General features: G+C 33.4%; 1 protein-coding gene across 2 annotated transcripts; it reads right to left on the bottom strand.

Annotated features, from left to right (window-relative positions):
• Positions 1-2,163: 2,163 nt before the first annotated feature.
• LOC148602338 (uncharacterized) lies at positions 2,164-21,419 on the bottom strand. Of its 2 annotated transcripts, none has more exons than XM_088553659.1 (13): positions 21,285-21,419; positions 19,184-19,574; positions 15,955-16,239; positions 10,824-11,090; positions 9,848-10,051; positions 9,400-9,516; positions 8,778-8,921; positions 7,716-7,859; positions 7,296-7,424; positions 5,813-6,027; positions 4,832-5,078; positions 3,824-4,033; positions 2,164-3,273 (listed from the first exon to the last, which is right to left on the bottom strand). In XM_088553659.1, exons 2-13 carry the CDS (start codon positions 19,527-19,529, stop codon positions 2,858-2,860), a joined length of 2,724 nt encoding a protein of 907 aa, XP_088409785.1. In that variant the 5' UTR covers positions 19,530-19,574; positions 21,285-21,419; the 3' UTR covers positions 2,164-2,857. The 2 variants fall into 2 exon arrangements, with proteins under 2 accessions (XP_088409785.1, XP_088409786.1); XM_088553660.1 differs by having other exon boundaries at positions 2,718-3,270.
• Positions 21,420-22,183: the final 764 nt, after the last annotated feature.

Below are 22,183 nucleotides of genomic sequence, written 5' to 3' on the forward strand. Positions count from 1 at the left end.
TACAAATCAAAAGGTCTGCTCCTAAATAAGTTGTATTGATAAAAAGTTTTATATAATGAACCCAGACTATATGTACCTTAAAGTCTGGGTAGACTGTAGATAGGAAAATGAGTAGGTGAAGAAAGGTGTGTTTGATTTAAATGTAGAAGTGTGTGTTTGACTGTTTAAAGAGGGGTATTTAACTGAAAGGAAATATGTAAAATTTGAATCAAATTCAATTTATTGTTTGGTGAAAACTTGAATCCATTGGAAGAGTAATCAAGGGAACCAAGGTTATATCGGTAATCAAAAGAATGTAATCCAGAGACAAATACCAGACATGGACAACAGACACACACAACAAAGAACATAAAGTAACTAAAATCATACATACAAAGTAACAAATAGCTTTTAAAGACAGGCAAAGGAGAAGTTAATGCTGTGTAATAAAATCATATTGGGCTTCACAGTTCAGGTTTTATAAAAGCAACTTTATTACCATGAAATATTAAGTAGCAGTCTTTGTTAGAATCATGTAAATTCTTTAAAACGCCCCCCCCCCCAAAAAAAAAGGCTGCATATCTAAATTTTTGTTATTAAGTCACTTTATATGTCTATATGATGAAATATATAATCATTTGTTTCAATCTGTCTGCTCTAAGGAGATAATGCACATTGAACATCCAATGGTTTCTACTGTATTTTAGTGTCAATTATAGAGTTGTATCCTTTTATTTTGATTTCTACAGTTCATTCAAACTAATTTATATCTCTTGTGAACAGGGGTTATATGAAAAACCACATTAGTTTCTGTTTTGTAGAATGTTTTAAACAAAATGTCAAAAATAAAAATATGTAGGCTTTCCAAATATGAATCACTTTTTGCATGATTCTTACCTGGAGTGCTACTTATGTTTTAGTTGGAAGTGACCTTTTTGGGCAAAGGTACATTTTTAAATTTCAGAAGTCTTAGTGAATTTTAACTGTTAATGGCCAGTGATTGATTATTTTAAGTGTATATTGCAGCTATTTGGACAATACTTGGTCATGTGATTGATCCTGTCACTTGAATCACATGTGACATGACTACAATATGACTGTTCTGTGTCTGTTTCTTGTATATATGTTGTGGTTTAAATAAGACTGTGTTGTAGAAATTTGATTTGGACATGACTTGAATATGGCTGTGCTGTGTGATTTGGATATGACCATGCTATATGATTGTGTTTTTAATGTGACTGATTGTTCAATAGCAGTTTGGTTTGATTGTTAGTGAGATGTGACTGTGATGTGCAATTGTGATTTGGATGTGTTGTGTGAATGTGATTTGGAACTGTTGTGTGATTGTGATATGTCTGTGATGTGTGGTTGTGATTTGGATCTGTTTTGTGTGATTGTGATATAACTGTAGTATGATGTATTTGTTTACGTTGCCTCTAGTCATAAAATGTCACATTGACTAAGCAATGTTTCCATTGCACTGTACATATAACATTACTGTTATAATTTCTATTGTTACAATGAAGAGAAAAAATAAAAAAGTTATTTTGTTGTGTATCTTATTTGTGTATATTTACAGGGGATAATCTGTTTAGACTGCTTCCAATGTTTGGGATGGTCATAGGTTACAGAGCTTGAGAGCCTTCAGTTAGACACTCAAACTGGTTCCTGTTATTAGATAGAAAAAATTGGGGGGGGGGAGGGGCTTGTGAGCCTGCCACATACCTTTTAATAATAATCTGTCTTTAGTAAACATTAAAACAGTCATAACACATAACACACATGTATATATTGCATTGTTGGGGCATCATTATTGTCCCTCAATAGTAGAAGAAAATTTATAAGCAGCCATTCGAGCAAAAATTGACAAAATTAATTTAAAAAAAAAAGATGTTTCCACAAAACAGATGCTAAAATTAAAAAAAAAAACATGCAAAGCAACAAAACAACATGAAAAGCAAAAACAGAAAATTAAAAAAAATAGACATAAAAATAAAAATCATACTAGAACGTCACTCTGTAACATAAACTTATCTATTCAAACGTGAACAAAATCTACCAATCAGTTTTGAACTAATTGCATGCCCAATGTGTGTTAGTTGCAGACCCAACTATACACCCAACAAACCAAATTACCGATTTCCTCCCCCTTCAAAATGGTAATTCAAAGAATAAACTATAATAAACATTTACATGTACTTGTATTTATGACTAGAGACTGGTAAATTTCCATACAGAGATGTATTATTATAGTTCCTATACAAGTTCTTATATACAATATTTAAGTACATTCCTGTGTAAGAATCGGGCAATGGATGGCAGTCACTCATCACAATTTGGTCTTTTTATACCCAAAATACATTCAATATATCAAAAACAACCGAAAAGCTATTTAAATTTATCCTTAAGTATCTGTAGGGAAAAAGTGTTGGAAAATATTCCTGCTATTTTACCATAGTGCATTTCAACTAAATTTGACATATCAATAGCTTTTAAAGTCAGGCAAACTGTATAAACACTTTGATGGTGTGTTTCTGGTGGTTATGAGGTATAAAGACTTGATAATGCCATAAATATCTAAATTTTTTTCTTCATATGCCACACATTTTGCTTGATTCATAAACAAAGAAATACTTAAAAACTTGTATAACAAATGAGCATTACTTTCAATTCATAACAGATCAAGGTATGAAACTGTTTAAATTCAGATACATTCATAACAGATCAAGGTATGAAATTGTTTAAATTCAGATACATTCATAACAGACCAAGATATGAAACTTTAAATTCAGATACATAATCACTAGAAAAAAAAACCAAAACAGTTCCAGGCTATAAAGATGTCTTAAGAATGGTGTTTAAATGCCATATTTCTTTTCTAGTAATTTAGACTGGTTATTTGGTCCGTGCAGTATTTTACAATCAAGTCAATTTCCAGCTCTGGTATAAATCGGATAACATTGTCACCCTCTATAAAATAGTTTTCAATAAAAGGGGGGGTATCAGACAAAGCTGCTATGAAGTTTTTGAGAACTGCTCTGTGAACTTTGCCCATATCTGAGTCCTTCCACTCATTGTCAAACTGACCTAGCATAAACTGTTTCACATGGTAGGAACAAATCTTTTTGACTTCGTCCGGATATTTGTTCTTAATGGTCTGTATGTGTTGCTTCATTATTCTAAAAATTGTTTTCTTTTTACTGTACCTATTTCCATCTGCTGCAAATTTGATTAAGTGCTTCTCGCTATTGGAAAATGACAGTCTCCAAAGTAAATCTCGATCTACCACTGCTTCTTATGGAAGAAAAAGAAATAATAATTTTATTTATTAGATCTGCATGTGTTCATTTAGCCAAATCATATATGTACACATGCACACTGCATGCACTGACAACATAATTTGTAGTTTATTTTGTGTAACAAGAAATGCTGAGCACTGAGTTTCAATTGAGCATACTTGTATAATATTTATTTGTCTGAAGCATTATATTTTTCTATGCTGTAAGAATATTTGAAATTGTAGTTTTAACAATCAATTGAATTAAACTAAAATTTATTGAATTTTTTTTCTTAAATGAAATCAAAAGAAAACTGGACAAAGAAAGATAACTCTAGTCAAATCATGATAAGTTTGACTTCATAGAAAGTTTCTAATTATACAGGTGCATATATATAACAAACTGACTCAAACAAAGAAAAAAATGACAAATCTAGTTAGAATGCTGACAGAACAACCTAGGGGGAATTAAGCTGACACCATAACTTAACACTGAAAAGGCATAAACCATATTTTAAAAAAAAATGTAAATTCAGGGACAATTTAAGTTGGGAATATTGGCCTTACCATCAGGACATGTTTTGGCAACAATATCATATTGCCGTACTATCTCATTGACGACCTTGTCGTTCTTGATCCATGTTGGATTGACAGATCTAGCGATAGGACATTTGCCCTTGACAAGGAAAGCAGGTACAAGATCAATATCGATTGGTCTACTTAATCTGTTGTATATGATTGTGTATGCTGGACTACAATCATCCTTTTTTGGTACACCTGTAAAAACAGTAGGTTTCACTACTAATTTTTCAATAGACAAGGTAACCATGGTGATAGATGAGGCATTTATACAAAAAATCTGACATATAAGCGAAAGTGTCCACGGAAAAGAAAACTAAGCCTCCTACTAGGATTAAATATTTCAGTCAAAAGAATATACTGGAATAAAATCATGCTTTTTTGTACCCATAAAAAGACTATACTGGAATAAAATATTCCACTTTTGGTACCCTATCAAAAGAATATACTGGAATAAATCATGCTTTCTCAGTACCCATAAAAAACTATACTGGAATAAAACCTTCCCTTTTCTGGCCCTTGTAAAAAGAATATACTGGACTAAAACAATCCTTTTTCAGTACCCATGTAAATAGAATAATATACTGGAATAGAATATTCCTTTTCAATATCCTTGTCAAAAGAATATAATTAAATAAAATTTTCCCTTTTCCGTACCCCTGTTTAAAAGAATATAATTAAATAAAATTTTCCCTTTTCCGTACCCCTGTTTAAAAGAATATACTAGAAAAAATATTTCTTTCTCTGTACCACCATAAATAAAATTTGTAAAAAGTAGTAACAGAAGAGATGAGTTTTAAAAAATTGTTAATGACAACTGAAGAGGGCAACGATGACAAATGATGACACCCAGTGAGAGGACACGTGAACTAATTAAAAATAAAAATCATTGAATCTGCCTCGTTACTTTGGTGGTACCAACAAACTACATGTACTATTACAGATTGCACCACAAATATAAACAATTACTTGGGTATTGTAGTGTAGCTAACTTACGCTTAACACTTCTAAACTTGCGATCTGCAGTTGAACTAAATATTTCATCTAGTTTTCCAAACACATAATCTTTATATTGTTTTGGGTGTAAATACTCTCCATGCATCATACATTTGAAGTTGTCATCAAGTCTTGGTGATTCCACTTTAACTTTATAGAAACCAACAGCTGAGGGAGAGTCAAAATCTACCTTAACTTGGATGGCCTTTGGATAGATCATGAAGTCAAATTCGTCTGGAAATTCATTCTAAAAGTAAAAACAACCATTTTTTTAAAACAATATTATATTACTGTAAATGTATTAATGTTCGTGAATTCTGTCAAGCGAACATATTCAGGGGTATCAAAATTTGGGGTTCCAAAAACTGATAAGCATTATATAGCATTAAAAATCTGTTTTGTGGGTACTATTTTTCACGGTTTTCTGTCCACTGCAGAAATAAGAAAGTTTACAGTATCAGAAAAGCAAAATGTAAAAATTGTAACAAGAGTAATCAAGGAACCAAGATTTGAGTGGTAATCAAAAGAATATATTCCAAAGATAAAGACTAGAGACAAAAAATGTCATACACAACAAAGAACATGAAATAACCAAAATAACATGTACTAAGAAACAAAAGCAAATGAGCAACTCGGATTCAATTAAAAACTTGATGCATTGACCAAGTGCCCTGGTAGTGTAAGCATCCTCTGTTTTTTTTAAGAAGCACCTGTCAAGTTGTTCATACTGCCCCCTTAACAGTGATAGTTGGGGTTTTTAACTAACTTTACTACCCTTATGCTAGGTCGGTCTTATTGGTTAGAAAAACAGTAGATGTTGTTGATGGAGCCCAACCTTCTAGAAACCTGACCTAAGAGCTTGATCAGAGTATGTTTTGCTAACCCAAAATAATGATATCACATAACCATGTACTAACAAATAAAAATATCTCATTCTTCTCTGACATTGTACATTGTATATGTATGTTAGAAATGGTCTACCTTTGTGTTATCGTAATAAGACCCAGAATGAAATTTATCCCACTTTAGATCTGGTGAATCCTTCTTCAGTTCAAAGAGAACACTTCGAATTAAGTCCTTTACCGCTGTTGCCACGGTGCCCTTTTCTTTTCTTGTTACTTTATTTTTTTTCACCATTTGATCAAGTTGACGAGCTTCTTTGGTAATTGTTGGTGTTCTATCTTCACGCAATTTTTCTAAAAAAAAATAAGGAGTATTCTGACTGTTCAACAGACCATGTATTGGTTCAAGCAAATCATAATTGTTATGAACACGAACATTAAAAAAAACAAGAGTGAAGAAAGTGACAGACGATATAATCGGTACAAATAACGATTGGGCATAAACCAACTGATCAAAATCCGTTTTTAAAAGTTTCTTCAGTATCGTAGAATGAAGACAACTTGAATGGTTTACTTGCTAAATATATAAGGCCAAGATTTTTAATTGTTAATTCTCTTTATAGAACTGTAGCAGTATTTCATCCTTTAGACATTTTAGGGAGCAACCATTTCAATTTCTGCCCCAGAAATGGATTTTTTACAAGACAAACTTTTCATGACAAGTTGAAGACGATTTTTTTCTACAAGTAAGGGGTTGTAGCTACCAAAATCTGTTATAAACCTCTTCATGCCAGGGGTAGATCCAGATGCCCTAAAAAGAAGGAGTACCAGCCGGTTTCCTCAGAAAAGGAGATGCTTGGACATTATTTGCCATTTTTTGGTAAATTTTACAAATGAAAATGACAAATTTTCCAATAAAAAAGGAGGGGTGCCGACCCATTGCCCCCTCCCACTGGATCCAACAATGCGTGCAAGTGGACGAGCTTGGGTAGAACAAAAGACTTTTCCTCCTGGAAATGTATACTGAGCATGCTCCAAGCATTGACTATCCTACAGTTATATAACACAAAAAAGTCTCTACTGATTAATTTTTTATTCTTATTAACATTTTTGAAAGTTTACCTACAAAGGGTGTACTCGATCATACAAAGTTCAAAAGTTCAAAGTATTTTATTTTATGCATCATGGGCCCACAGGGCAATGACAAAACAACATTTATGATTAAATACAAGAATTACGTAATCACATATATTAAACCTTAAATATAGCAAGTGTAAATTTTCAGTACTTGCTAAATTTAGCTAGTGAAACAATTTCTGAAATTCAATCCCTGTTTTCAATTAAATAAAGTATTAGTTTAAGGCATCTCTGCTCCAGATTTTCAATATGATTATTATTAGGACTGTCATTTCGTGTATGTTTGGATTTGTGTGTTGTGTCATAACCATTTATTGTGAATGTGTTTCAACAAAAGAATATTTGTATTTGTATTTGTATAACTAAGACAATTTACAAACAATTAGAGGTTTTCTTACAATCATTATATTGAAATTTTGATAAGTATACCTAATTTCTGAATAGGATGGTTTTGATACTGCAATACTTGAATTACGATTAATTACCTGCTAAGGTGGGTGTACTCAATCTCGAAAGAATCGAATCAGCTGATTCAGAACCTTTGTTGTTGGGTGACAATGTGCTGTTGCTATTATCATCCAGTGAAATTTCCTCTGAAAGGTCGGCATCATCATCTTCGAATAAAGACAAAAATAATATCAAATCAGGCAAAACGCACTGATTTTCAATTGTATCTACATGACTTTTGTTCCATTTTTTTCCCTTGGTTCAGACTTATTTTTTTTTCGTCTATTAAAAAGTGTTAACCTCAATTCTATTTGTATTGAACTGTAAATTGAGAAATTTTCACCTTCACTGAAATACAAAAAAAAGCATACACACAAAAAAAATTAAAAGTTAACTTTCTTAAATATATTTTTGTAATCATAAAACTGCTGCATTGTCTACAGAAACAATTACAATACCTGAAAGTGAGTAAAATGACTCTTCTTCATCGTTTTCCTCATCATCATCATCGTTTTCATCACTACAAATATTGTTTTTGCTAAAACTTTGAAAATTTTGATCTGCGGTGCTTATTTCTTGGTTACTTGCAAGAACATCTTCATCTAAAATGATATTGTTCATTTGCATCAACAAGTGTCCTTAACATATAATCAAGTCAAAAGGTATGTGGAATCACGAGAATCAATACAACCACCTCAGTGGTCTTGGGCTCATGCACTTTTTTCTGGTAGGGAGTCGTAGGCTGCCTAGTCACACCAGATTTTAAAACTGGAAGTCACTTCTTCTTCCCCAAGCACGTGATATTTAAGAAGATAGAGAAATGAGTAGTTGGCTTGGAGTCAGAAAAATATGTCCCAAGGGGTGGCATGCGTACCTGCAGGCTGTTGCTCCTATGAGCTAGCAAAAAAAAATCCAGGTAAGCATTTTGAAGAAGTACAAAGCATATAGCAAAGTATATATACAACCTTCGAAAAAAAAAAGATCCTTTAATGTCTTCTGAAGTTATAATCTAAAAACCATCAGGAGACAGACAGACAGACTGACATGCTATTTTCAGAGGATATCACATAAAAAACATAACTGTCATTCGTGAATTTCGAGCTCAACATCCAGCAACAACATTTTACTGGAATAATTGCCCTCGAATCACACATTAAATTGTAAAAGTATCAGTCACTGTTAGCATCAGGCAGCAGGAATAGGTGAGACATGGTAAAAAAACAGATCCGTCATTGAGACTGCCATTGAGACCACTTTTTATTTATATTTGTATCATTATAAGAAGGAATTAAGTCAAGATTTTTCACAGCATTTTTGATAAATTGTTACATGTACAAAATTAATTGTAATTTCATCATAATGCACAAAATAAACAATTTATGAACAGATGACATTTTCAAAATGTGAAATTTCTTCCGATTAGCTAAGTGCACCATTTTAAGTGTAAATGTTTTGTTTTTACATACATGTTATCAAATTTTTCCCAACTCTTGCAAAGACATGTACTGTAATGCTCTTACCTTTGACAATAAGTGACTGTTCAAATGTCTCAACAAGATTTGATATTTCAGCCTGTGAAGGCATGACAAAATTTTCGTCACCAGAACTGTCATCTGCATCATTTTGACTTCCGGTACTCATTGATCCTTCATAATTTGATTTCACTGAAAAAAGTAGGTTCATAGTACAGATTAAACTGGTTCTCGGTTGTAGTCAGTCTATGTAGTGTAACGTAGTAGTCAGCCGAAAACCAGCTTAAGTACAGATCGGAGTTGGACATACATAATAGTGACACATAAAAAATGCAGGACATTTTATTGCATAAAGGTACATGTATTCAATACAGCATTAAATAACTTCTTAAGAAAGAAAATAATATTTAGATTAATAAAAACATAGTTAATATCCAGGAATACAGCTCCTAATCTCTTGTAAGATGAATGACCACTACCTTGTCAATTCTGTACATTACTCGTGATAAAATTCCTTCCAAATTGACACACTGTGTAAATACAGTGGCGAATGTTTCTCAGTGAATTTCTGAGGTTAGACACATCTTCTTGAAAGTTTCTTAAATTTGTGCATAATATGAACAAAAAAGAGCATAAAGAAAGACACCCAACAATAATATGCAAAACCAACCTTCGATTGATGTTGACCTTTCAAAGTGATCACAAAAGTCGTCAACAGCTATCTCTGATTTGTTGTCTGCATTTAAACCATTTACATGATGTGAATTTTCACTCATTTGTTTGAAATCTGAGATGAAATTGAGACATATATAGTTTAGGTGTTTATTAAAGGTATACACATTAAGTTGTATACACAATAGTTACAGCATATTTTTTTTTCATCTTTTTGATTGTATTTGTGATTCAGTATCAAAATGTGAGTATTTTACCGAAGTAAAATTCATTACCTGGTAGTATTGTGTATATATTTTAGCCTGAAAAAAAAAATGCCATATACAGGCAAAATGTTAAGAAATAGTCAGGTTGTGCTTTTTTTCCGGGCATTACAATTTTCACAATTACTGAAACTGGGCTTTTATTTATGTTTATGTATAAATAGTAAAATATAAAATACAAACCGTATTCGTTCCCAGTTTTAGCAGTTGTTGAGAGAATTCCATCTCCATCTTTGTCAACCTTGCCACATCCGTTTTCTTCTGGAGGTTCCCACGTGTCAACAGATTTCTTAGGGTTTTCTCGCCATTTATGGACACGTCTATGGTTTGCTAGTCCTCTTTTTGTTGGGAACGTTTGATTGCATTCATTGCACATATTTTTAGCACCTGAATAAAGCATCAATTCAATACACAAATTTAGTTTTAGAACAAGAAAAAAACTTACTATCAGTAAAACCAGTCTAAACTGTACCCAGAATAAATTGAAAACCCGTGTAAATCAGATACAGTACCTATCAGTTTAATTGTATTATGAACTTTGTTAAACCAAGCTAGCCTTCAGCTGACATTTTTTCTTCCCTGTGAGGTTGTCTCTTTTCTCCCTGTGAGGTTGTCTCTATTCTCCCTGTGAGGTCGTCTCCTTATATCTGGACAAGTTCTCCAGCTCATATTGGGTTTGGTATCGAAAGGTTTCATTGTAGTTAATGTGATGTAACCATTTGATTCTCGGGGGGGGGGGGATTTTTTTCTGAGACAAACTTTTTTCCCTTGAGTAAAAATAACTTGTAATTTTTTTCCAGTGCCAATCAAAAACGAAAATATATTCATCAACTAATGAAAACAATTTAATTTTTTTTGGTCATATCACTACTGTATAGCACCTTACACATAGACAGCATGATTAGCAGATTTATTTTTTTGTCATTTTACCTCCCCCCCCTTCCGAAAATCAAATGATTGCTCTTAGTATAACCACGCTTCTGTCATGCATTTCCCGGCATATGCACCAAACTTGGTACACAGAGTTGATCACCACCTGGAGCTAAGCTAAGTGTGTATATAGCATAATGTTCAAAATAAATCCCTTTATGAGCCTCTTTCAGAGAGGGACGCTTTGAGAACATCTCATACAGTGCACAGTACAACAAATACCAGCTACCTTTCTGACCAGTTGTCGGAAAGCCTTCTGTTTCTGACTTGTTATTTTCTTTTATCAAGTTGGTTGTTAACTCAAAAGAACTTGTATCATTTAGGCTGTCATCTGACGGCTCCTCTCTGTCCTCGATAGATGAGGTAGGAGTTTTCAAGGAGGACAAACGGCCACTAGATGAATTGAAGGATGAATTCTTAAAATGGACCTTTTTGTGACTTCCCAGACTCTGTGCTGATGAAAATTCTTTACCACATTCCTTACATGAATACGAATCTGAAATTGTAAGGAAATGTTAATAAGCTATATTTGTAACTACTATACATTATATACTAGAGGCTCCCAGGAGCTTGAATCGCTCACCTTGTTGAATTTTGCCTCAAGGGCAATAAACAAGACGCTGTCCAACAATTTTGACTCAAGAAAACTTTGATAGGACTTATCATAAGTAAATGAAAGTCTAAATCAATCATAGTTTTCAAGACATTGGCTGAAAACTGTAAAAAAAAAAAAACTGTCATTTTACCCTGTCAAGGGAAATAACTCTTATAAGAAAGTGTCTGACAAATTTTATGTCTACAGACTTTTGTAGTCCTAAAAATAAGGATCATTTTAGCTATTGAAAGAATTTGGCTAAACCTAACAGTTTTGGAGATATATGCTACTGTCTGACCCCTATGTTCTATTTTTAGCAACAGTGGCCATGTTTTTCGATGGATAAAAAAAACCTGCCCCAAATCTATGCACGAAACCCCAAGGAACACTTATACCAAGTTTTGTTTCAATTGGTAAAATAGTTTCAGAGGAGATTGATTGATTGATTGTTGGGGTTTAACGTCCGAGCAGCAATATTTCAGCTATATTCAGACAATGAACATGAAATGGATGATAAAATGAACATGAAATGATAATGAGATGAAAAAAAAGGGATGGGAAAGTATAATAGGGTGGAAAAATTTTGATTGCCACTACAAAAAGGGAGGGATGGGTAAGGTTGGGAAATTTTGCCTCCTGTGGAGGAGCGCAAAGGTTCCTACTCCTATCAAATACCACAACAGGGTTCTTTAATGTGTGAGGAACGTGACATCTTTCCCAACACGGTGCACCACTATGGTTTGCTACCAGGTTTTCCGTATTATAGCCTGACAACCCCAGCATGTAACATGCCAGGGGTACCCCATTCCACCACCTGGGGCACACATCCCAGTTGCTCTATGGGCAGAGCGTCCTAGCCCCTGGCTAGGGCTCTGAGCACTATTTAGTTGCCTTTTACGACAAGCTCAGCACTGCTACAGGCATATTCTGTCAGAGGAGAAGATTTTTGAAAGAAATAACATTAAAAATAGCAAAAAACTTTGAAAAGGGGCAATAACTCCAACATGGCCTAATAGATTAAAATGAAAATTTGACCGCAGATAGATCTCTTTATGCTGAACACTTTTACAACTTTCAAAATGGCATAAATCTAACCGTTTAGGAGATATATGTGAAAAACTACTGTCTGACTCCTATGTTCTATTTTTAGAAACGGCGGCCATGTTTTTCGACGGATCAAAAATCGTCACGTCAGTTCTATGCAGGATACCCCAAGGAACATTCATACCAAGTAAAGTTCTAATTTGTCTCGTAGCTTCAGAGGAGAAGAGTTTTGAAAAATTGTTAATGACGACGACGGACGCCAGGTGATGGCATTAGCTCGTATGGCCTTCGGCCAGGAGAGCTAATAACACATGTTCAATATGTTCTATTCATATAATTTTAAGATAGGCCAAAACCACTTCTTGTAATTGTGTTAGAGCTAAAATAAAATATTTGTATTTGTACATTTGCAAGGTTTGTTAAATCATTGAGTAAGAGACGTACTCTTAAAACGAAGTTTCCAGCTGCTTAAGGCTAAAAACCACTAATTCCACTTTCCATAGGCTTCTATGCTAATTTCACAATATTCAATGGCTTCTCTGGACTTTACCTTAACTTTAACCTGCAGAGGACTATATATCAGCATGATTCTACATATGTCAGCTCACAATCCTCAGAATGGCATGTGGGGTTAGCAGACTTGCAGTGCAGTACTGGTCACCGGAAGTGAAGTGTCTATAAATAGCATGGGAAATCCCAGTGTTTTCACAAGATAGGGGTATATTTAAAAATCATTATGGAGATTAGGCTTCACATCACAAGAAGCAAAATGCACCTATAAAATGTACAGAAATGTTTTTCCTTTCAGAAACTGTTTAAATTTTTTAAATAAGATGAGAACTTTTTTCACAGCACTATGAGGAACAGGGGTAATTTCTGCGTAGGACTATTTTTGCGTACGTTCCAAATGCTCATTGGTTGAATTGGTGGTCTGTAACCTAAATTGTCACTTTTTGTCTTAGAAAAAATAAATAACTATACAGGTATCTTCCTACACACATACTGAATGCATTTGCAAAGTTTCAGTGAAATGTGACAAGCACTTTTTTAAATATTTGATTTTTAAATATAGGGTAACCAAGTTGTGCGAGCGAAAAAGTGACAATATTCTACCATACTTAAATGCATTAAATATTTGCAAAGAACTTTTTCTGACTTTTCAAATAAAAAATATCAATCACAACTTGTTTTTTAACAATATTAATGAAGAAATAGTTTTAAAAGTAATCATTTTCTGAGAAATTGGTCTATTTTTAAAAATTTATTTCTGACATGCCTCCCCCTTTTTCTTGATCACATGTCAAAAATCCTAAATCTTTAAATTTTCACAAAAGGTGATATATTTGGCTTTAAATTTGTAAATACAGTGTTTTCACATTAAAACATGACCAGTAAAGGGCACCTAAAGCAAAAAAAGTACTCAATAATGGATTTTCCATGTTGCCATAGGGGAATGCTGATATGGCCTTAACCGCAGTAATGAAAGTGAGTTTTTCCTCATTTCTAACCTAATTTTTGCTCAAATATACACAAAACTTGATTTCAAGTGCTTATTACCACCATATTTAGGTAAATATAGCCCTCAAAGTTTAATATATGATATTTTTACTAAATTTTCTACACTTTTTACAAGATAGGACATAAAAATCAGCCAAAAAGACCAATTTTCCATAATTTGGACCTATAACTTAAAAAAATGCATATTTTGAAGGATTTTTGTAGTGTATTCCTCTCATGGCAAAGTTAACAAGATCTTCAAGTAGTTTAAAGCTATTTCAAGAAACTTTTCATTTTGCCATGGCTTAAGCTTAAGGCTAAAAACCACTAATTCCACTTTCCATAGGCTTCTATGCTAATTTCACAATATTCAATGGCTTCTCTGGACTTTACCTTAACTTTAACCTGCAGAGGACTATATATCAGCATGATTCTACATATGTCAGCTCACAATCCTCAGAATGGCATGTGGGGTTAGCAGACTTGCAGTGCAGTACTGGTCACCGGAAGTGAAGTGTCTATAAATAGCATGGGAAATCCCAGTGTTTTCACAAGATAGGGGTATATTTAAAAATTATTATGGAGATTAGGCTTCACATCACAAGAAGCAAAATGCACCTATAAAATGTACAGAAATGTTTTTCCTTTCAGAAACTGTTTAAATTTTTTAAATAAGATGAGAACTTTTTTCACAGCACTATGAGGAACAGGGGTAATTTCTGCGTAGGACTATTTTTGCGTACGTTCCAAATGCTCATTGGTTGAATTGGTGGTCTGTAACCTTAATGGAAGAAGTCAGTGGTCGAAATATAGCTTTTAATATGCACATATTTTATAGTGTTATTTCACTATACGATCCATCAGAAATTAAGAATTCTTCAGAGTTGACAAAATATTATTGGTAAAATCGGTTTTTAATTCTTTTGAAAAACACTAGTACTAATTAAAAACAAATAAGTCTGTAAAGAGATACAATCATCTATCTCCCAATGCATGCAATGTCAAAAAAATAGAAAGAGTGGTCATTTCGAACTAAGGTGACAACTTTTGCAGACAGTTTTTCTTTTGCCATATTGATAGGTTCTTTTGACATGAAAGTGTAAGTTTTTATGGGTTGCCAAATTCTTACATAGACCATTATTTAAGGTATTTATAAATGACAGCTCGCAACGTTGGCCTATCGGAGTTTATTTTTGGACCTCAGGCCATTTTCACAAAAACCAATGAGGGTAGGTGACATAGTTTTTTTACCTTTTTCATTGCCCCCAAAAGGGATGGTTATGCTTTTTACATTGTTCATAGAAAGAAACCAGACCAATCAGTGTCTGGAGCTACGTCACTCTCACATATTTGTCAGCACATATTAAGTATCTTCAATAAACATATAGAAACTAAGCAAGTTGAAGAAACGTGCCCAAAACAGGAGGTGCACATCTTCAATATGTATATTAACACTAGTATCAAAGAACGTGAATTATTACAAACAACATAAAGCGATGAAAAATGGCAAGTTCAACATGCTAAAATGTACGAAAACACTTGTCAAATTTTGCCATGATAGTTTGGGCACACCTTCAATATGTATATAACCATTGTGAAATGTTTGCATACTATTGAGTATATACTATTTCAGTTGCAGATTACACAAAAGTAGGTAGCCCTTATGGCCCTTAAGCGTGACGGACAAACGGAGTCGAGCGGTTGCTAGACCAGGCAAAATGAGGTGAAATCTTATTAAACTGTTATCTTAAACGCAGAAATGACATTTATTTCTTTTTTAAGTGTAAGTAATTAGAGGTATAAAACACTTGAAAATGCATTACAATTTCATCATCAAAGGGAAATAACTCACTTTCCTGTGAACTCGTTTTTTTGCATCGATCTCTGATACTTTTAAGACGAACAAACTGCCAATTTGTCTTCAATAGACTACAAATTATATGCCTACATTGTTAAATTGTGTGTGTTTTTTTCTGAGCACGATTTTGATCATAGTTTTCAATTTTGCCGGAGGCTTACAGATTCCAGCACTGTAAAGCCTTACCTTTTTCTTTTTCTCCGATAGAAATCGAGTTTGACCTTTCCCCTTTCCCATTTATTCTTACAGATTCCAACACTTAGTTATGTAAAGCCTTACATTTTTCTTTTTCTCCGACAGAAATCGAGCTTGCCCTTTTCCCATTTATTCTTACAGATTCCAGCACTTTATTAAGTAAAGCCTTACCTTTTTCTTTTTTTTCGATAGAAATCGAGCTTGCCCTTTCCCATTTATCCTTTTCATCGTTCAAGTTGACGGCAAACTCTGCGTCAGTCTGTCGTTGAGCCAAACGTTGGAACGATCGATCACTTCCAGTGAACGTGTCGGTGGCAACTATGGTTGAGGTTTGGAAGGAGGATCTACGGGTACCTGCCGAATCCAAGGACGAGTGTTTAAAATGAATCTTCTTATGGCTCCCTAGACTTCGAGCTGAAGCAAATGCTTTACCACACTCCCCACAGGCATACGAATCTAGCAAACAAATAAAAACTTACGTTATATTTCTGACATACTTTTTTAAATTTTGTATATTCAATTTGACAGCCATATAGTGGCACTGGGCAACATAATATTTTAGCAAAACGAAATGGACGTGTTAGCGCAAACTTTCAGGACCTTGTAGAAGATTTATCCGCATTTCATATAAATTTAGCGCAATAATTCGGCCAAATATGCATAAATATAGCAATCCATTAGAATTGTCTTTTCTTTCCTTTTTGGGGGTGGGAGTAGTACTTTGAACGCTTACGAGTTTCTTACTTAATCAATTTCTTCCCATTACACTGAAATGATCGAGAACTCATCAATAAGGGCGGTGAAGCATTGCAGTGTGAACGAAGTTGACGGAGTCGTGTCATGGATCACGAAACATAAGTGTTGTCCTTCGAAAGTGTCACCGAAGGTCAGTATTTTTTTACTAATGGATTACGACAAGCAGTAAGAAAAATTCTTTTAATATAATTGATTTATACACTAAATCTTAGTTTGCGAAATGGACATCTTAATATTATGAAAAGGCGATAAAAAACATTAGAAAAAAAAAAACAAGAGCTTTACGGATTTTTAATAAGGAGTGCTCCAGTCATGTGATTGTTTTCCACATCTTATATAACTTACCGGCAGGAGAAATCAAGCGAATCAGTATTCGTACAGTGATCAAAAAGAGCATAATCCAGGGATAATGATTAGACAAGGGAAACAGACACACACAACAAAAGAACATAAAATAACCAACATCTCACGTACGAAAAAAAAGGAAAAGGGCAACTCGGACACTACTTAAACTCAGGTGAGCATGAACCGGGTTCTATAGAAACAGACACCCGTCTCAGAAGTCTGGGATAATTGTGGGATAGTAAACACCAAAAAGCTAGAAACTTTACAACTCGAAGCTGCTAGAATAATAACTGGCTTACCGATTCATCAAATCAGAGCAAGTATATCGAGAAATTGGATGGGAAAAACTAGAAGATCGAAGAAAACGTAATAAAATTAAATGTATTTCATAAAATATATAATAAAATGGCTCCGGATTATTTACAAGATCTAATGCCACCGACGATTCAATCTACTACAGTATATCCGCTTTGGAATGGTGAAGACATCATTGTTTCCTTTTGTAGGCTGTCGGTGACTCGTGAATCCTTTTTTTTCCATCAACAATAGTTGAATGGAATAAACTAGATAGAACATTAAGGGAGACTCAGGCACCCAAACAATTTAAATCGTGTTTACTGAACACCAGTGATAAATTAACTGTTCCCACACATTTTTGCTACGGCCACAGAAATTTACATATATTGATAACTCAACTTCGTAATTCTTCATCCTTTTTAAACTTTGATTTGTATAGAGTCAGTATCATATAAAGTTCATCGTGTCATTGTGGTCATACCTACGAGACTGATCACCATTACTTTTATGTATACCCTCTTTATAGCAATGCAAGAACCAAACTAATGAGCAACATACAGTTGGTTCTTGAATTTTGCAATATAGACCTACATCTACTTGTTGGTCTGGCAGAAAATCTATCAGAAAACAATATCAGGTTGTGTTTGACTGTGTACATTCCTTCGTTAAATGTACGAATGTATGCCTATACTTTATTGTAAATATTATTATTTCAGGAGAAGACTTCATAAGTATGTTATTTTACTTGTGTCTGATCCATTTTGTTTATTGCAAATAAAATATGTTTAAACTGAAACCCGCCGAGTCGCTCAGAAAATGTCACGTCTGGAGTAGACGAAAGTGGAAAGGAAAACCATGATATCTTGAAAAAATCAGTTTTCATGGTGCAGATGTATACGCCACAACAATCCACGGGTTCATAATGACGACATAAAACTTCTGTTAAGAGGACATATATACTGTAACAGCATATCCTGTTCTAGGAGTGCGGGACAAAAAGTCCGCATAGTATTTATGAGTTGTAATGCAGAACTGATAGTGGTTTTAATATATGCGGGAAACGTTAGTTGTACCTTAAAAATACTAAGCCTATTTTATCGATTTTGTTTACAACATTTTTGCTTTAGTTTCAATTTTAGTTTTGATTTATTTTTGTTTTGTTTTTGTTTTTGTTTTTGTTTTGTTTCTTTGTTTTGTTTTTTTTCTTTTTAACGATACGAAACTAAGAAAATCCTTCCTTGTTTTTACAGATTAACTTCCTGTCAGACTTAAATCGGGCTCTTAGTGCATTAAAAAATCTCTTCTAGTGCCTATGAGTCTTTTAAGTTGAAATTGAATTAAGTTGTTGCGTTAAGTAAAATACATTTTTTGCATCACAATGTCGAGTAATTTAATTACAGTTTCCTTGTCGATAATCTTCAACACCTTTATTGACAATGAGATATGTGTATCATTTGAGTGAAATCCTGCATATGACTATCTCCTCATTTCTTTTGGATTTTAACATCATAGTAATAAAGATGAGAAACAAAATATATTTCTATTCCAGCTACTTGAAATAGAGACGTCGTCAATGGGTTGGAGGAGGTAACGACAACCCCACTCCCTTCCTAGAATCAGAAGACAGTAGATTGATATTATGTCTATAAACCCTTAAGTTAGACATTTTTTTCCAGTGTTCACTCCCGTGGTTAAGCCCCATATAAGATTGTTTTAAGTTGAGGATAATAATTTCAGTACTATGTGGTATTCACGTAATTACATATAAATATTCTTACCGTAAAACAGGTTTTTAGATTATTTCGATAGATTTTAAAAATCTATATGTATTAAGGCAATATAACCAAAGGATATATTGTGGCATAGTTAAAAACAAGAAGAAAATGTACCGACATCCAACTGCATTTGTAGGGTTACGAATTTGAAAATCGATTTGATGCAAAAGGGTATACATTTTTAATGGCCAAATCCCTATCATGTAATTCGCGTATCATTTGCTTACCAGAGATGACTCTTGATTCAACAGAGACGACATCGTCGGTTCTAAGTTCTTTATAACCCGGATGTACCACCATGTGACCACCACTTCCCATGCCTTGAGATGATTCATCTTTGCTTTTTGTAGTGACATTGCACGGCTCTCGGTCGTGTGCCAGTACATTTGCTCTCGTCACGTGGTTCTGTAGTTCGGCATGGGTTTGGCCTCCCTCGGCTAAAGAGTCTACGCTTTTTGGAATAGCAGCAGATGACCGAGTCTCTGGTAATTTGCGTTTGTGACTTCTAGAGTGGTTGCTTAGTCCTGTTTTTGTTTGAAATGTTTTTCCACATTCTGGGCATGTGAACTGCATAGCTTAGAAATATTCTGATGTTGCTCCGCGACACTCTTTAATAGACTGTAAATACGAAAGTCGTTCTTACATGTATAATCTAAGTTATTCTAATTTCACATTTAAGCCCAATTATAAAGTTTAAAATGGAAGATGAAGTTATGTTTCACTTTCCACAAGTTGTTGACATAAACATACCAAAAAAACATATGTACTTTCATGTTAAAACGGCTTATGGTATGAATCACTTATACTAAGCTAAATGTATTTTCTGTCAGGTTTTTCGCTGCCGAATGAAGAACTATGGAAAATGCGAAGACCACGTGCACCTCGCAACGGTACCTTGTATACCAACTGCTTCAAAGGTCAAACTCAAATTAAATAGAGGCTTGATTCTATTAACATTTTAATTCTTTAAATGAATGAATACTTTTTATCATCAACGACATTCTTCTGTACATCATGATTATTGTCTCCCTTACACCATCTTACGTCATGGAAAAAATCCACTAGTGGTTTAAAAAAAAACTTGCGCAAAATTTATAATTACTTGACCTTAAAATAATATCCGGTGTATTTATTTTATTTCCGGTAATCCATATGAATCTCAATTCCAGAAAATCAAAGATCCTTTCTAATTCATTGTAGTTTAATAGAAAAATTTCAGAGGTAGTTTCATTGAAAACATTTAAGAATGAAAATGTCTTACTTTAAAACGCAATGATCAATTTGTTATAAAAATCAAGTTAATATATTTTAGTAATTAAATTTTACTCTTGGTATGTAGGGAAATTTTGCGTATAATTCTAGTATCATGTATTCTCCGATGAATAATGACTCTTTTTGTAGTGTTAAGCATACGGCATGCACGAAAACGGCGTTAGGAAACCTTGGTTTTCATGCATTGGCAAATGCAGATATTAAAAAGAGGGTCTAACCGAAATTTATTTTTAAAAGGGGAGTTTTGGTTTTATGCTGAAATTAGCTCCTTTTTGCCCAATTCTTACAAAATTAAAAAAAAGAAAATTTCCAACAAAATGAGGCGGTCCAAACCTTGAACTATTTTTTTTCTATATCCTCGGAAGAGAATAAAGTCTTCCCGGGAATTCCACCATTACTGTTATAATCTATTATTCACGGTCCACATAAAATTATGGCCTGTTGTCAAAGTTTTATATAGTCAGTGGTCATTTTAACCGCTCGAGTCCATGTGTTTACATTCTTTAGATAAATTGATTCTACAGGGATGATCTATACAACGACTTGACAATTTTGAAATTAATGTTCGTGTAGATTTAATATGGACAAAAATATCAATATGGTTTTTTCGCAAACAGAATTTACAAAAACTTTTCCTTGTCATCAATATCTAGATTATGCCCTATAATTGTATACAAAATCAGTACATTTGAATAACATTTATATTTTTTAATACTACACTCGAAGTACTGGTGAAATACACTTAAAAAGTTGAATGAGTTACACAACGATGTAACACAGCATTAGTACACATCATGTATTTATATTATTTCATAATTTCTTCAAACAGCTTAAAATTAAAACCTTTATCCCGTGCGTTATAACATTTTACTATACGAAATGTAGATCTTGTTAATTACTTTTGTAGAAATTTCAGAATTTCGATGAAAGTAAAATGTGCTCGTTGAACACACGAGAAACACGAAACGCGAAGCATATAAATGTACATTTTTGCACGTACTACATGTAAATTACATATCTACAAATATATTCAGGTTTAAAGATAGACACACTTACCCTGCGATCAATAACGGAACAACCCAAATATTTATCGTAAAGGTATTGTCATTCTACTTTCGGTTCCAGCTTCGGAATTCCTAACAGTTCGTGTAAGATCGTACTTTTTCAAAAATACACACAATCATTAAGGTATGGAACACCGTAATAGTCATATGTTAGGTAACTCTTTATAATTTTAAAAACATATTTTTCTACATCGTGATTAGAGATGAGAGTTTCCATTCATATTATCAATTTCTTAACCATCTTTGGTGTCTTTTTTAAATTCTGGCTATTCAAAGGACCCTTTTTTTTTCTGGATTCCCCCTTTAAAAAAAATATGCATACACACTATAATTTTTTTTATATAATTATCATGGGCTAGAGTAATGCAAATATGCGCTTCAAGAAAATTGTGTTTCAGTAAACGCTGGGATCTTTTTTTTTTATTTTAAAAAAAACGTCAACATTTTAAATATAAATAAAAATATTGCGCACGCTTGTACAAAAAAGAAATCTCATTCGAGATTTCTGTTTTCGTGTTTAATGAGTTTTAATGACCTTGAATATTCTTACGAGTCTTGCACAGGCGATGATCTCTGATATAGGCAATATCATCCAAAGTTATTCAGGTAGTTACAATAAATTAACTTCTTTGATAAAAAAAAAATCATCTGTCGTGCTATCACCACTTTTATTGCCAAATAAATATATATAACACAACTATCAGGATAGTGATCATGATACATTATGGTTGGAGTTTATTTTTCTAACGGTGAAACTTTTCTTCATCATAATGAGAGTTTTCTCTCTAATGATGAACACGTATTTGGGCCATTTTCCCTGATTCTGACCACAACCAATTCAAAAAAATATATATCAAAATGTCCGAAAATGTCATTCATTATAATCTGTAG

Source organism: Perna viridis, chromosome 11 (assembly GCF_037379345.1).
Source record: "Perna viridis isolate PV_CMFRI_1.1 ecotype Kerala chromosome 11, ASM3737934v1, whole genome shotgun sequence".
Lineage (NCBI taxonomy): Eukaryota > Metazoa > Mollusca > Bivalvia > Mytilida > Mytilidae > Perna > Perna viridis.

Excerpts from the sequence above, each read along its gene's own strand:
- LOC148602338 (XM_088553659.1), bottom strand. The coding sequence starts at position 19,529 with ATGCAGTTCACATGCCCAGAATGTGGAAAAACATTTCAAACAAAAACA. Across the intron at positions 11,091-15,954 it reads TATCGAAAAAAAAGAAAAAG|ATTCGTATTCATGTAAGGAA; the intron begins GTAAGGCTTTAC and ends TTACAATTTCAG. Across the intron at positions 7,860-8,777 it reads ACAGTCACTTATTGTCAAAG|ATGAAGATGTTCTTGCAAGT; the intron begins GTAAGAGCATTA and ends ATATCATTTTAG.